Source organism: Centropristis striata, chromosome 20 (assembly GCF_030273125.1).
Source record: "Centropristis striata isolate RG_2023a ecotype Rhode Island chromosome 20, C.striata_1.0, whole genome shotgun sequence".
Classification (NCBI taxonomy): domain Eukaryota; kingdom Metazoa; phylum Chordata; class Actinopteri; order Perciformes; family Serranidae; genus Centropristis; species Centropristis striata.
Window position 1 is genome coordinate 2932177 of NC_081536.1, and position 15698 is coordinate 2947874.

Here is a 15698-nt window from a genome sequence, read left to right on the forward strand (position 1 = left end):
GTCATTTTGTGTCTTTTTTAGTCATTTTGTGTCCTGTTTTTAGTCATTTTGTGTTTTTTTTGGTCATTTTGTGTCTTTTTTTAGTCATTTTGTGTCCTTTTTTAGTCATGTTGTGTCTTTTTGATCCTTTTGTGTCTTTTTTTAGTCATTTTGTGTCCTTTTTTTAGTCATGTTGTGTCTTTTTGGTCATTTTGTGTCTTTTTTTAGTCATGTTGTGTCTTTTTGGTCATTTTGTGTCTTTTTTAGTCATTTTGTGTTCTTTTTTTAGTCATTTTATGTCCTTTTTTTAGTCATTTTGTGTCTTTTTAGTCATTTTGTGTCCTTTTTTAGTCATGTTGTGTCTTTTTAGTCTTTTCGTGTCCTTTTTTTAGTCATTTTGTGTCTTTTTTTGGTCATTTTGTGTCTTTTTTGGTCCTTTTGTGTCTTTTTTTGGTCATTTTGTGTCTTTTTTTGGTCATTTTGTGTCTTTTTTGGTCCTTTTGTGTGTTTTTGGTCATTTTGTGTCCTTTTTTTAATCAATTTGTATCCTTTTTTAGTCATTTTGTGTCTTTTTTAGTCATTTTATGTCCTTTTTTAGTCATGTTGTGTCTTTTTGGTCATTTTGTGTCTTTTTTAGTCATTTTGTGTCCTTTTTTTTGTCATTTTATGTCCAGTTTTGTCATGAATCTGTTTTGTAGATGAAGTTCATGGCAGCATGGATTCTTTTCAAAGAAAATGACTTATTATTTATAATAAGACTTACACATTAAATATAATGACAATCCCAATGTGGCACTACACTTATTTTCTGGGTTTTGATTTTGATCCAGGAGATCAGAGAGAAACAGACACATCAGGCTCCCAAACACAGCCATTAAAGTGTTTATATCCACCAGTGTCACGTCATTACATCATTACATGTTGTTTCATCTAATATTCCTTTCCTGCACTAAAAAAAAACTCTGAAGAACAACTCAAGGTTGTGCCTGGAACTTTTAGTATTCAGGAGCTTTTCTTCTTTGTCTGCTGCTTCTCCAGCGTGCAGCGTTACTATTGGTGATTGATGAACGTAATCATTTACTCTTCAGGCTGTAACGCCGAAATGAATTCAAGAAAAAAAAGTCGAGAGTTGTTTCTTTTACATGGTGACTTGTGCGAGTGTTATTATCTCCTTTCTGTTCCGGAGGGAACACCGCAATAAGCGTTTTCCTTTGTGTAAGCACTCTCAGTGTATCACAATCACAAAGTCACAGTGCCTTTCCAACTCGCTTTATATGCATTTCTTTAGGCTGTAAAACATGACTCAAGTGTCTCAGGATATATATATATATATATATACTCCCACCTTCATCGTGTCCTGGTGACTAATCTCGCCTGTTTCCACTTTGACCCCAGCGGTCGCTCAGACCACGGACATTATTCTCCCAGAGCAGCACGGTGCCCTGCAGCTCTCTAGAAAGGATAGATGAACGTGTTAGTCATGTTTTTTGGGTCTTTTTTTCTTCATTTCTTCAATTTTGCACCATTTTAACATGCTCTCCGGATTAACATAGAAGGAAGAATCCTCTATTTAACTCTATGGAGTCTTTTTGGGCTATTATGTCCATTTTTGAATCCTTCTCATCCTGCTGGATCAACATTTTGAACCATTTTATGTCCTTTTTTTAGTCATGTTATGTCTTTTTGGTCATTTTGTGTCTTTTTTTAGTCATTTTGTGTCCTTTCTTTAGTCATTTTGTGTCTTTTTTTACAGTCATTTTGTGTCCTTTTTTAGTTATTTTATGTCTTTTTTAGTCATTTTGTGTCCTTTATTTAGTCATTTTGTGTCTTTTTTGGTCATTCTGTGTCTTTTTTGGTCATTTTGTGTCTTTTTTTTATAGTCATTTGGTGTCTTTTTTGTGTCCTTTTTTTAGTCATGTTGTGTCCTTTTGGTCATTTTGTGTCATTTTTTAGTCATTTTGTGCCTTTTTTAGTCATTTTGTGTCCTTTTTTTAGTCATTTTGTGTCTTTTTTGGTCATTTTGTGTCCTTTTTTATAGTCATTTTGTGTCCTTTTTTTCGACATGTTGTGTCTTTTTTAGTCATTTTGTGTCCTTTTTTTAGTCATGTTGTGTCTTTTGGGTCATTTTGTGTCTTTTTTTTGGCAAGTGTGTGTCTTTTTTAGTCATTTTGTGTCTTTTTGTTCCTTTTTTTAGTCATTTTGTGTCTTTTTTTCTTCATTTTGTGTCTTTTTTACTCCTTTAGTCCAACATAAAATGTGATTTTGAATCTATTTTTTACTTTCAAAACACTATCATGCTCAATAAATGTTTTTAAATGTTGCAAATGTGAACAAAGGTTGCAAATATAACATATAAGAGGGTTCCATCCAGTTCTATCATTTTGTACTAAATATATTTGAGCTTGTCTCCGGTGACTTTGGGTTGTGAAAGCGCCCTAAAAGTCCAAAATCAGCTTGATTTTATTTAATGGGATATGAAAGTAATACCATACAACACAAGCAGAAGCAGTTTAATGCAAACAGCAGTCTGAAGCCTTGGTGTGGGCTGCAGGTATTACCTTATCTAAGCATTCGGGCATCCCTGTTTTTATTTCCGTTATTTCCATATATAAAGATAGCCCTAATGTTTGTTCTTGTAATTGTAACCATCCATCATCTTCAACCAGGGTGGGACTCGCTGTCCGCAGCTTTTTGTGCAGATATGCTGAGTGCAGCACTATGTGTCTGTGCAGTCCAGTTAAGTGAAAGAGCCGGATCCCTGCAGACTGCAGATTTAGTGCCACAGATGGCTGAAAAACTGTTTGAACCTTGTTCAAAACCTCTTTGGGGCTATTTTTCTTCCTTCAAACAACAGTGGACTTTTGGCGTGTTTACTGTCAGTGTGTGTGTGTGTGTGTGTGTGTGTGTGTTTTTCTGTCTGTCTGAGAACAGTGAAGAAAACCTGTGTTTCCTTATTTACTTTACACTTTTTATATGGTGGCTGACAGCAGCAAAACATTTCCATTCAGAGAACTGTGCTTCATATTCAGAAACTATGCCAATTTAAAAAAAAATGCAATAAGATAAAATAAATTAAAAATGGGATAAAAATAAATAAAATACAATGTAAAATGTACTGCCCGCACAAAATAAAATATGCATGTATACAAATAAAAACAAAAAATCATAAAATCAACATAAAATCAACACTCTACGTGGTGTTAAAAGCCAATGAGAAGATAATTTACTGTATTTTATAACACGATTGAATTAATATTGAGCAGAATTTAGTTCAGAGTTTTGGTCCGGCCACTTAAAAAATGCCATGTTGGTCACCTATATGACCTAATAATAACTGATTTTTTTATTCTGACTTACTGGATCAGCATTTTCAACCAACAATTTTGGTCATGTTGTGTCTTTTTTAGTAATTTTGTGTCTTTTTTAGTCAATTTGTATCCTTTTTTTGTCATTTTGTGTCCTTTTTTTTGTCATTTTGTGTCTTTTTTTAGTCAATTTGTGTCTTTTTTTGGTCATTTTGTGTCTTTTTTTTAGTCATTTTGTGTCCTTTTTTTATTCATTTTATGTCCTTTTTTTAGTCATGTTGTGTCTTTTTGGTCATTTTGTGTCTTTTTTTAGTCATTTTGTGTCCTTTTTTTAGTCATTTTATGTCCTTTTTTTAGTCATGTTGTGTCTTTTTGGTAATTTTGTGTCTTTTTTAGTCATTTTGTGTCTTTTTTTAGTCATTTTGTGTCTTTTCTTAGTCATTTTGTGTCTTTTTTTTGTCATTTTATATCCTTTTTTTAGTCATGTTGTGTCTTTTTGGTCATTTTGTGTCTTTTTTAGTAATTTTGTGTCTTTTTTAGTCAATTTGTATCCTTTTTTTAGTCATTTTGTGTCTTTTTTTGGTCATTTTGTGTCTTTTTTAGTCATTTTATGTCATTTTTTTAGTCATTTTGTGTCTTTTTTGCAACCTTTGTGGTATTGGTCATGTGGCCCCTGGGGGAAAATTAGTTGCCCACCCCTGCTCTGGGGCGAGCACTAAGTAAAACAACCTGATGTTTTACCTGAGACACCAGCTGATAACGATGACTGGTTATTCTAAGCAACCCACTTTGTGTTTTTTTCCACTATCAAACCAACAACTGAATATCTCTTTTGGTTCACTTATTAACCCCAGCTCCTGCTTGGTGACGTGTGTGAGCAGCTTTTTTTAATAAATCAACAGCTCTGTTGCATTCCACAATCATACAAGAAAAACATCTGTCAACCAGATGCAGAATTGTATCTCATTGTGACTCAGCGGTGTGGGTTTTTACAACAACTTTTTCCGGCTGTGTGTGTATACTTTGTGCTATTTGGTTAGCTCGTTGAACAAGAATCTGTTGGCTGTTCCACTTAGCGCTCGCTGTAGAGGCCTGCAGGACTTTCATTGTGCATCATTTCTGCATTTGTAGCGTGTTTACTAATGTATTTGCATATTTCCATTGTTGTATTTGTTTAGAATTTCTGCATGTCTTTTTGAATTAGAATTGTTTCTGAAGCTGCAGCATTTTTGTCCTAATGGAAACGTTTTGGACTGCTGCAGCTACCGTACATTTAGCACAGAAACAAGAAAATATAACTTGTCAAGTACCTTGTCTGCAAATAATAAAAATAATAATAATACATTTATTTTTATAGCACCTTTTAAAAACAGCAGCTTAGGTGGTGGTCGGTAGCGTAGTGGGTTACGCAGACGCCCCATGTGTAGAGGCTACAGTCCTCGCTGCAGCTGGCCCCGGTTCGAGTCCCGCATCGGACGGCCCTTTACTGCATGTCATTCCCCTCTCTCTGCCCCGTGTTTCCTGTCTCTCTTCAACTATCCTATCCATTAAAGGCATGGAAAAAGCCCACAAAAATATATAAAAAAAAAAAAAAAAAACAGCAGCTTACAAAGTGCTTCGACAGAGAGCGGCTAATTACAACAAGAATGAGGCCATGAGGCTAAAAACAATTCTTAGATTAAAAGAAAAACAATAAGAGACAGAGCAGGAACAATCACAAGACGTTTTCAGATACACAGAAAAATAAAAAGGAGTAAAAAGTAAATAAAACATTAACATAACATAAAAGCAGGTATATAAAAGTGGCTTTTAAGAAGTGATTTTAATGTGTGTTATGTGTTAATCGAAGTAAAAAAAATACATAAAGAAGCATTGTTCAAGGAATAGAAAGACATTATGGGAAATGCTTGTTTGTGGAGGAACTATAACAACAAGTTCTCCAACATAAACTGCAGAAGAGCTCCTGCAGGAGGCATGTAGGCATGTATTGCAGCTCACGTTTCATGGCACATATTAATGTATCGCGGCGTGGCTCGTGGTACAATGCCACGTTTTGAAAATAGCGCACACGTACGGCCCACGGTTGTAAAAAAGGCTGCAGTCTCTGTGGATTTATGTTGTAAAACTACTGACTTAGGTTTAGGGCAAAAACCTTCTGATAAGGTGTTATAAAAGTCAGTTTAAACAGTAAATAAATGTACGTAAATGCCGGAAATGAAATAGTTACAAGGGTCATGTCAATACCGCAATTTACGTAAAAAACATAAGTTACGTTAAAAAACGTGACTCACGTAACTTATGTAAAGAACGTAACTTAAGTTAAAAATTGTTTACTTTTGTTTTCACACTGCGTTCATCGGCGTGAGAATGAATTCCCATTGGTGGCAGGTGGCACCGTTTAGGGTAGCCTCTGCCACCAGTATGAATGTGTGGGTGAAAGGGTGAATGAGCGCAGTAAAGCGATTTGAGTGGTCGCAAAAGTGACTAGAAAAGCGCTATATAAGTGCAGGTCCATTATTTACCATTTATTGACGTTTTTGATCGGGGGAACAGGCTGAACTATAAAGTTGGAGCTAGAAGATGTTTAGCTTAGCTTAGCATAATGACCAGAATCAAATGGGAAACGGCAAGTGTAAAAAATTTGAATTTTTCCTCTTTTACTTCCTGTAAAAATGATTCCTCTTATTAAATACCAGATTCAAGCGTTAGTATCGTCGTATCGTAAGTGTTTGGATATGTATTTTGTATATTGTACGTATTTTTATTTTTATATTTTGTTTGTTTTTGTTTTTTTGTTTAATTGTTTTTTGTTTCGTAATTCTCTGCTTTTTTTACATCATAGCCAGGGGACTACAGATGAAAACTAGCCTTCTGGCTAACTCTGGCTTTTTTAACCATGTATAATCATGTGTTTTATGAAATTGCACTGTCCCCTTTTAAATAAACTAATAATAATAATAATAATAATAATAGTACATAAGTCATATGCACATATAGGCATCACATGCAGAATATACTGTCTATAGAAACAGATTAAATACGCATCTCACAAATGTTTACCCACATTCCCACACCGTGTTTGTCACTATACAGGTTCCCATATCAAATCTAATCCTCAGGAGTTCCATATGCATTATGCAACACCACAAGATAATTTTCAAAGAGTCAGTCACTCTCTCACGTTTCACTACACGACAGGTAGTCAGCTCGTCTCGTTGGCAAAGACATCAGACTTCAGAACTGCCATTAGTAATAGGTGACAGATGCTGCTTTTTTCATGTCAGTGTTTTTTCATCCTCTCCTTGACATCAGCTGTTCTTCTGCCTTTGACACCATTGTGTCTGCTCTCAGAGCCGTAATCCAATCCCTGGGTATCCATGGCCGTCCCCAGCTCTACAATTTTGTTCCACCCTGTAAGTTTTTGACAGGAGAATACTATACAATTATTTTGTTGCACCAACTGAAGGAAAAGAAGGGTCTCTCCGGTCTCCTAGCAACAGTCAGCTGCCACCATGCCCAAGGAGGTAAAATTGGTCCTATGAGAAGAAGGGAAGTAAAAGTGGAGAGTTCCTTTTCCCTTTTCCCTTTTTCTTCTCCGCTGTTTCCTCCTCCCGTTTGTCTTCATCACACATTCAACTATCACTATGTAACGATTCACTTTCCATGCCGTTTCATGTTGGGATTGGCGTCCCCGTGCATGCTGCAAAATGAATGAAACGTTAAGTGAATTCTGTACATCAAACAAAATGGCACGTTGCTGCAGCTGGCAACCGTAAGAGGATTCCTCCTGTGAACATGTAAGCATTTCCCCGCAGCCTTGTACTGCTGGATCAGACCCCCCCCCACCTCCACCGCCTCCACCATTCCCCTCCAAGAATTTTGGCAGATGATATTAGCATCAGTTTAGCATTGCATAGCCACAGCGAGGAAATGTGTCCTATGGGAAGTGTAGATGCTCTCTGCGGACCGTGTGTGTATTCTCTACACCAGCGTGACGTGCGGCATAATTAAATAAGCTGTGTGTGCTCTGTTAATTGCCTGCGGAGGGCTTTGAGGGGCTGGGAAATGTCGAGATGTGTGTGTGTGAAAGTGTGTGTGTGCCTGGATGTGTCGGTCCGGTCCGGTGTACTAAGCATGTGCAGACAAACCTGCAAGATCCTCCAGAGGGATCAGTGGTGGTTGTGTTCTCATGAGCTCTGGCAACGTTTAAAATGCAGGAAATTAGAACGTCTTCCCTCTCACTGACACACACAAAAACACACACATATACAGTTCACATGTTGCACCAACATGTACAGTAATTCACACATGCATCAGCCTTCAAACACCTCCTACAGTTTTTCACATACTGCACACATCTTATCCCAGGCTTTCCTACCTGACAAGGAGCTATAGGACTGTTACAGCATGTGTTTGTGTTTTACTGAGAATTACAGGAACATATTAGGCATTTAGCAAATGTCGTTAGCCTGAAACACTTCGGCAATTCAATAAGATTGATTCCATCCATCTATTTTTAACTCAAGCATGAAAACTCTGATGGTTAAAAACAAATAAAACAGTAGAAACGCTGCATTTTTTGTATTTTTTGCTTGTTTTGAGGTGGAAACGATGCAACAATAGGCAGTTTTAACAGACTTAGTGAATCATAATGTATTTAAGGCATGCAGCTGAAACTGAAACTTTCTCCAAAGAGATAAAATAGCAACAAATTAAAACATCAATTCTGCGTGGACCGATTTGCATTGCATTTTCTAGAATGTTTTTCACAGCTTGAGGTTTGACTAATGCACTTTTAATTATGTAATCCTGTTGTGCCCTCTTCTTCTGGCATCTGGCTGGGGAATTATTATTATGTGTCTTGATGCAGCTACTAATATTTTTATTACAGTATTGAATGGAACTGCAAAAGTAATTTGGTTGCAATTTGTCTGAATGGAAGTCGGTTCTAATGTTGTTTTCTTGTATTAAGGTATTTTATGCTAAAAAATCTTTTATGTGTCTTTTATTTTTCTCTTTTAGAGATGTCAAGCCAGACAATATCCTGTTGGATGAGCAAGGTAAGGCTGTGAATTGATGAACTGTTTGTTTTGTGCATGTGTGGGTATCCACCCCCCCTTTAAATAACCAAACGGAGTACCACAAGGTTCTATGCTGGGTCCATTACTATTTGTAATCTACACAAACAATGTTATCAATCCGATACGGATGATATAAATAAGCCATTAAATAAACATTAAAAGCACACTGTGATGTAGACTGTCTATATCACAGTGTGCTTTTAATGTTCTTTAGACATTCTTAAACTGAGGCTAATGAGACAATATGGGTTTTATTATCATGAAATTTCTATTACACATCAATCAATCAGAATTAATTTGTATAGCACTTTTCGAACCTGGTCTCACAAGAATCCGTGAAATAGCCACGGATTCGCTTAACTCAAAATCCGTGGAATAGCCACGGAATCACTCAAATTTCCGTGAAACTGACACGGATTTCGCTACAATGCAAGTTAATATTTGTTCCTATTGGTTTGTTCCAAGTCACGTGACTTTCAAGGTCCCAGCAGTCAGAACAAAAAACATGGTGGACAGTTCTCTCATTTTTAGTGAAAAAATCTATATTTTGACTTTGTTTCTGCATAAAAATGGATTTTGATCACATTTCTAGCGAGAAATATATGTTTTATTTTCTAAATATTCACTCAGTGAATGTACATAATCACTTTGTATGTTGGAATAGCCACGGGATATGACTGTCATTAACTTGCATTGTAGCCAAATCCGTGTCAGTTTCACAGAAATTTGAGTGATTCCGTGGCTATTCCACGGATTTTGAGTTAAGCGAATCCGTGGCTATTTCACGGATTCCTGTGAGACCATGTTGCACTTTTCATACAAGAGAGATGCAACACAAAGTGCTTTACATAAAAATCATCTTCGTTTCCATAGTGTATGTTAGGGCGCTTTCACAACCCAAAGTTTAGTCCGTTTTAATTGAACTCTGGTGCAGTTTAATCCTTGATACGTTTTTTTTGGTTGCTTTTTAACGCTCCAATCGCACTTTTCGCCCATTTCCAACCAAATCCAACCCAATTAAAGGGAATGAACCAAAACACTGATTTGTCATTGCAGAATGATCAACATATTACTCAAAATAACTTAATATTTACCTTTGTGGTAGAAGCAGATCGTGGTAGGAGCATCAAGGCTCGCCTTATCTGGTAATACAGCTATCTGATCGCAGCACATTGGAAATAATGGATCAACACATTGTTGACGACCCGGAGCCTCAACAGGAGCTCAGTTCTTAACGTTTCTCTCCACATTAGTTATTATTATTAGTTTATTTAAAAGGGGACAGTGCAATTTCATAAAACACATGATTATACATGGTGAAAAAAGCCAGAGTTAGCCAGAAGGCTAGTTTTCATCTGTAGTCCCCTGGCCATGATGTAAAAAAGCAGAGAATTATGAAACAAAAAACAAACAAACCAAAAAATACGTACAATATACAAAATACATATACAAACACTTACGATACGATTAAGAAAAAATACAACATCACATACAACGTCAGAACATAACATTTTATCATAACATCAAAACAACACAACAGAATTATCTTTTAGTGTTGGCAGCTGTAGGTGTTGATAAGCCACAATATTAGTTTGGTCAGAACACCAGAGCAGATTTGGGCCGATAGAATCAAACATTCTTGTTATGCGCTCGGTTCCATGTTGCTTTGTTTACATTTTTCACCACCAACTTTTCAACCAATAAGAAATAATATTGCGAGTAGATTTCCAGCTCTCCACCTTCGTACACGCCCCTTTTCAAATCTATTTTTTTTATTATTTTATTCGGCCCACTTACATTTCTGCACTGTGAAAGCAAACCAGACTAAATACAAAACGATTAACAACTAAATGTATGAAATGTATTTATTTATTACTATAGTTCTATAGCACCTTTCAAAACCAGGGTTACAAGATGCTTTACAAAGTACATTATCACGGAGGCAATACAACAGTTAAATCAAAAATAACAGAACATCATCAAAAACTGAACAAGCAAAAATAATAGGATACAAAATTAAAATATGTGTAAGACGTTAGAAATCAAATTCACTCTGATTCGGACCAACCAAACAGACATGGGTTGTGAAAGCGCCCTTATGATATCTCCAGTTTAAAACGACTGTTCATCTGGGTTAATGGGGTTGAGGACTGCCTTCTTATGTTTTGCACCAAACGAAATCCTCGAAAAACAACTCCCACATTTTTCCAATTTGGCCTGTTGAGGCCTCATGTCTATATCCACTGTTTTCTTCTTAAAGGCTCAGCTTTTTTGTTAGGCAGCTTATTAAAACTATCACAAGTAATGTGATATTTATCCTTTTAGCAGTGCATCTCATCACACAGCAGCTGTTAGACATTTTTCTGTTGTTTGCCAGCTTACAAAATTGACAAGGAGGCACCTTCACACAATACAAAGTCAGTGGAGATTGATGAATTGTTTTCCCCTCTAGTGTGGACGGGACTTAATTTCGCTCTGTCTCTAGTAATGAACTACACAGGTACACTCCTCATACAAGTGGATGAATTTAAACTTTTAATTTGAACTCTTTCAGCTGTCAGTTATTGTTTCTGATGCTGTTTGTATTTGCTTGTGTATGTTCTTATTTTTTCTTTTGTAAGGTTTTTATTACAAGAGATCTTAATCTGAATCTGATCAAATCAAATCAAATCAAATCAAATCAAATCAAATCAAATCAAATCAAATCAACTTTATTTATAGAGCCCTTTAAGACAGCGTTAGCTGATACAAAGTGCTGTACATGGCAGGACAGACCAACAATAAAAACAATAAAAACAAAGAACAAACAAAAACAACTAAAACAAACAGCAAAACAACAATAAATAAAAGTGGGTTTTAAAATTAATCTCAATTTTAAAATTAATCTTAATTTAAAAAAACCACAAAGAACAAATAAAAACAAAAAATGAAACAGAGCAAAGGCTCATGTTGAGTTAAAAAATAAGAATAAATAAAGGTTATATTTAAGGATTTGTCTAAAGCACAATTTAATTTATCTACCTGTTAGTTCACAGTCAAAGATTCAGGAGGTTAGTTAGTATGACTTAAAAACATGAGCTCTTCCAGCATAAAAAAATACAATATGTTACATGTCCATTGTTTTATTAAGTTGATAACTTATTTCAAGAAGTTGATCAAAATTAAAAATGAAGAAAGATGTCTTAACTCAGAAATATATTGATTTTGGAGAAGCATTTCTGCCTTCACTTAACAAGGAAAAGTATTAAGGTAATGAAACTTAATATTGTATTACAATATGTCTGACTTAAGTGAAATAAGTTACTTATACTCAATACAATTGAGGTAACAATTTGCATGAGTAGGAAGAAAGTAAAATAAAGGAGTTATAGCAACTTAAATAGAGTAATTTGACCACTTATTAACACTAAAACGTTGATATAAAAATTGAGTTGGTTCAACATAATTAAGCTCGTAGAGGACAAAACAAATCATGTTGGCTGTAACTAGACTAATTGAGTTAGTTCAGCTATAAAAGTCTCATTGGAAATACTCAATAATGTCTAAGTTGGAATTACTTAAAAAGATAAATGCAAATTGTTACATTTTTTTTTTAAGTTGAGCCAGTGTCATTTTTTTAGAGTGTACTAAGTGTCTTTGTGATCAGCCAAAACCTTTTAACAACCGTATAAAGACAGCAGTGAGATTCCATCGTGACAAGTAGGACACAAAAATCACCCCACAGGCTATTAATGAGTCTCAATGGTAGCGAGGTCAGAGAGTCGGGGACGTGTGCCTGACACACAAAACCTCTGAAATGTCAGATGCTGGTGCTGGTGTCATTCATTTAATTTTCTTTTTCACACACTCAAATATTTCCTTTGCATGTGATCAGAGACTGGATGGATTGAGCTGTGCTGGATCTTGTTGGTTCTTCTTCACAGGTCACGCTCACCTGACCGACTTCAACATAGCAACGATCATAAAAGACGGAGAGAGAGCCACAGCCTTAGCTGGAACCAAGCCCTACATGGGTAACTACACACAACATCTATCAACCGTGTCCTCATGTGTGATTGATTTGTGCATTATTAAGTTAGGAGAAAGATGTTGTTGGTGTTAGGCAGTGGTGGAATGTAACTAAGTACATTTACTCAAGTACTGTACTTAAGTACAATTTTTAGGTATTTGTACTTTACTTGAGTATTTCCATTTTATGGAACTTTTTACTTCTACTCCACTACATTTTTAGGCAAATATTGTACTTTTTACTCTAGGATTTAGCTGCCAGCTTTAGTTACTTTTCAGGTCGAGATTTAACATAATATATATGATCAATGTAAAGTGATTAGACGTTTTCTTAATTAAATCTTTTAACAGTATATTAAGTAATTAAGTGAGCCCAATCTTTACAAAATTAAAACACTGCATACTTTAAATCACCAATACAAATAATGTAATAATATATTTAGAATATATAAAACAATCATAGTGGGTCCATTCTACATAACCCGAGTACTTTTACTTTTCATATTTTAAGTAGATTTTGATGCTGATACTTTTCTACTTTTACTTCAGTAAGATTTGGATGCAGAACTTTTACTTGTAGTGGAGTAATTTCACAGTGTGGTATTAGTACTTTTACTTAAGTAAAAAATCTGAATACTTTTTACACCACTGGTGTTAGGGATGGGAATAATTAATCAATGATTTTGGTCGATCACGTGGAATTTTTAATCAATCTGTGTATTTTTTTATTTGAATTTTAACTGTGTATCAGTATCACTGAACTGAAACACGGCCGAGCGTTCAGTACATCAATAAGCCAATAATAATATATATAATAAATAAGCTGATAATTAAGTTGTATAAATCTACAATTTGACAACTGAAAGTTGCAATAACAATTATAAAACACACAGAAATACAAGAGTATTAATTTGAGCAAAACTAGCTTACTGTATCAAACCTTGCTAGCATGAATTACTGAGTTTAATTTAATCCAAAACGTATTTAAACACAAAACACACTAAAATATAACTAGTAAATAATAAATAAACTAACCTCGTGCCTCTTCGGGGGCTAAAACTTAGACATTGAACTCCTTGACGTTATCTTTACACTTTAATCTCACTTGATTTAGTTTTAAGATCGACAGGGAGTTTTTTTTGTTCTTTCAAAATAAAAGCGTCCCTTATCAAAACAGGCTTTTGCATACTTCTGTACATACAGTCATGGAAAAAATGATTAGACCAACCTTGTTTTCTCTCATTTCTTGTTCATTTTAATGCCTGGTACAACTAAAGGTACATTTGTTTGGACAAATATAATGATAACAACAAAAATATCTCATAAGAGTTTAATTTTAGGGCTGATATCTAGACATTTTTCATGGTTTTCTCGATAATGATTTTGATTATTATCAAGAAAACCATGGAAAATGTCTAGATATCAGCTCTTAAATTAAACTCTCATGAGCTATTTTTGCTGTTATTATTATATGTGCCCGAACAAATGTACCTTTAGTTGTACCAGTCATTAAAATGAACAAGAAATGAGAGAAAACAAGGTTGGTCTAATCATTTTTTCCAAGACTATGTACAGAACTATGCAAAAGCCTGTTTTGATAACGGATGCTTTTATTTTGAAATGAGCAATTTTTTAAAATTATATTTATCCAAACAAATGTGCCTTTAGTTGTACCAGGCATTAAAATGAACAAGAAATTGAAGAAAACAATGGTCTAAAAATGTTTTTTCCATGACTGTATATATTTTATTTTGCCCATGTATTTTTGCATTATTTTAAAACATAGTGATTAATCGATTATATATATCGATTTTATATTATAGATGCTGGAGTTGGCAGGTTTCTTCCAAACGCCCAACCCTAGTTGTTGGCATAAGATGTTTAAAATGAATGCTGTGATAAGAAAGAGACTTTAAATGTGGTTATTGCGACACAGTTAAGTGTGGTCTGTCGTCTCAAATGTTCTAAATCTGTAGAAGAAGAGACAGTTTAGTCCATTTGCACGACCGTGTTCAGAATAGACGCTGCTGTTACAAGGTGCTAGACTGCTGATTTCTCAACACATTTTTATTCACTCAGCGTCACTAAAGAGCCACTTGTGTGAATGTAATGATAGAAATTACAGATCTCATGTTTATTTGTGACAAGAAAAAAAAAAAAAAAATGCAAAATGTCCAATCTTGGCTGGTGATTTCGCTGCACAGCTGAGGGAGAGTGAGCCGTTTCTGTTGACATTTTTACCACATGTACAGGCAGGAAATCTGCTTTCTTTAATTATACTCTGTTATAATAATCTACCTTTTTCTGTTTTGGGTCACCATAATATGGGATGTCCAAAAATGACCCCCTCAAAAAAAAAAGCATGTCGATTTTTGTCAAATATGGTCAAATTTTAAAATGCATTAAAATGCTAGAAATTTCCCAATTATATGTTGTTACATGTGTACATGTAGTAGTATAGTTTGGCTAAAAATAGTGAAAAAAAAACACCATATTATGGGAGGTCCAAAAATGACCCCCTCAAAAAAAAGCATGTCGATTTTTGTCAAATATTGACAAATTTTAAAATGCCTAACAATGCTTAAAATGGCCCAATTATACTCTGTTGATACATGTAGTAACATAGTTTGTCCAAAAATAGCGATAAAAACATCATATTATGAGATGTAAAAAAAAATCATGTTGATTTTTGTCAAAAGAATGCTAGAAATGGGTAAATTATGGTCTGTTGATACATATTAGAGCCTAATTTGGCCAGAAATGACAGAAAAACACCATATTTTGGGATGTCCAAAAATGACCCCATCAAAAAAGTCCCATGTCGATTTTTGTCAAAAATGGTCAAATTTTAAAATGCATTAAAATGATAGAAATGTCCCAATTATATGTTGTTACATGTGTACATGTAGTAGTATAGTTTGTCTAAAAATAGCGGAAAAAAACACCATATTATGGGATGTCCAAAAATGACCCCCTCAAAAAAAAAGCATGTTGATTTTTGTCAAATATTGACAAATTTTATAATGCCTAACAATGCTAGAAATGCGGTTTGAAAAGCTCTTTCTGATGCTCTGTTTGTGCTTCCAGCCCCAGAGATCTTCCAGTCTTTTGTAAGTGGAGGGACGGGCTACGCCTTTGAAGTAGACTGGTGGTCACTAGGGGTGACCATTTTTGAAGTGCTGCGTGGATGGGTAAGTCATCATGGCAATTTGAGTTTTTATTAGAGGTGCACCGATCGATCGGCCGGCCGTTCAATAGGTGCTGATTTCCTTAATTTTGCAGGATCGGTGATCGGCCGATTCTTTTACGTCAAACCGATCTTATC

General features: G+C 35.0%; 1 protein-coding gene across 1 annotated transcript in view; it reads left to right on the forward strand.

Annotated features, from left to right (window-relative positions):
• Positions 1-15698, forward strand: part of LOC131958648 (serine/threonine-protein kinase 32C-like) — a 166878-nt gene that overhangs the window by 129427 nt on the left and 21753 nt on the right. The window contains exons 5-7 of the mRNA XM_059323785.1: positions 8307-8344; positions 12289-12378; positions 15461-15564. Of these exons, the coding sequence (XP_059179768.1) occupies positions 8307-8344; positions 12289-12378; positions 15461-15564 (232 nt within the window). The remainder of the gene's footprint in view (positions 1-8306; positions 8345-12288; positions 12379-15460; positions 15565-15698) is intronic.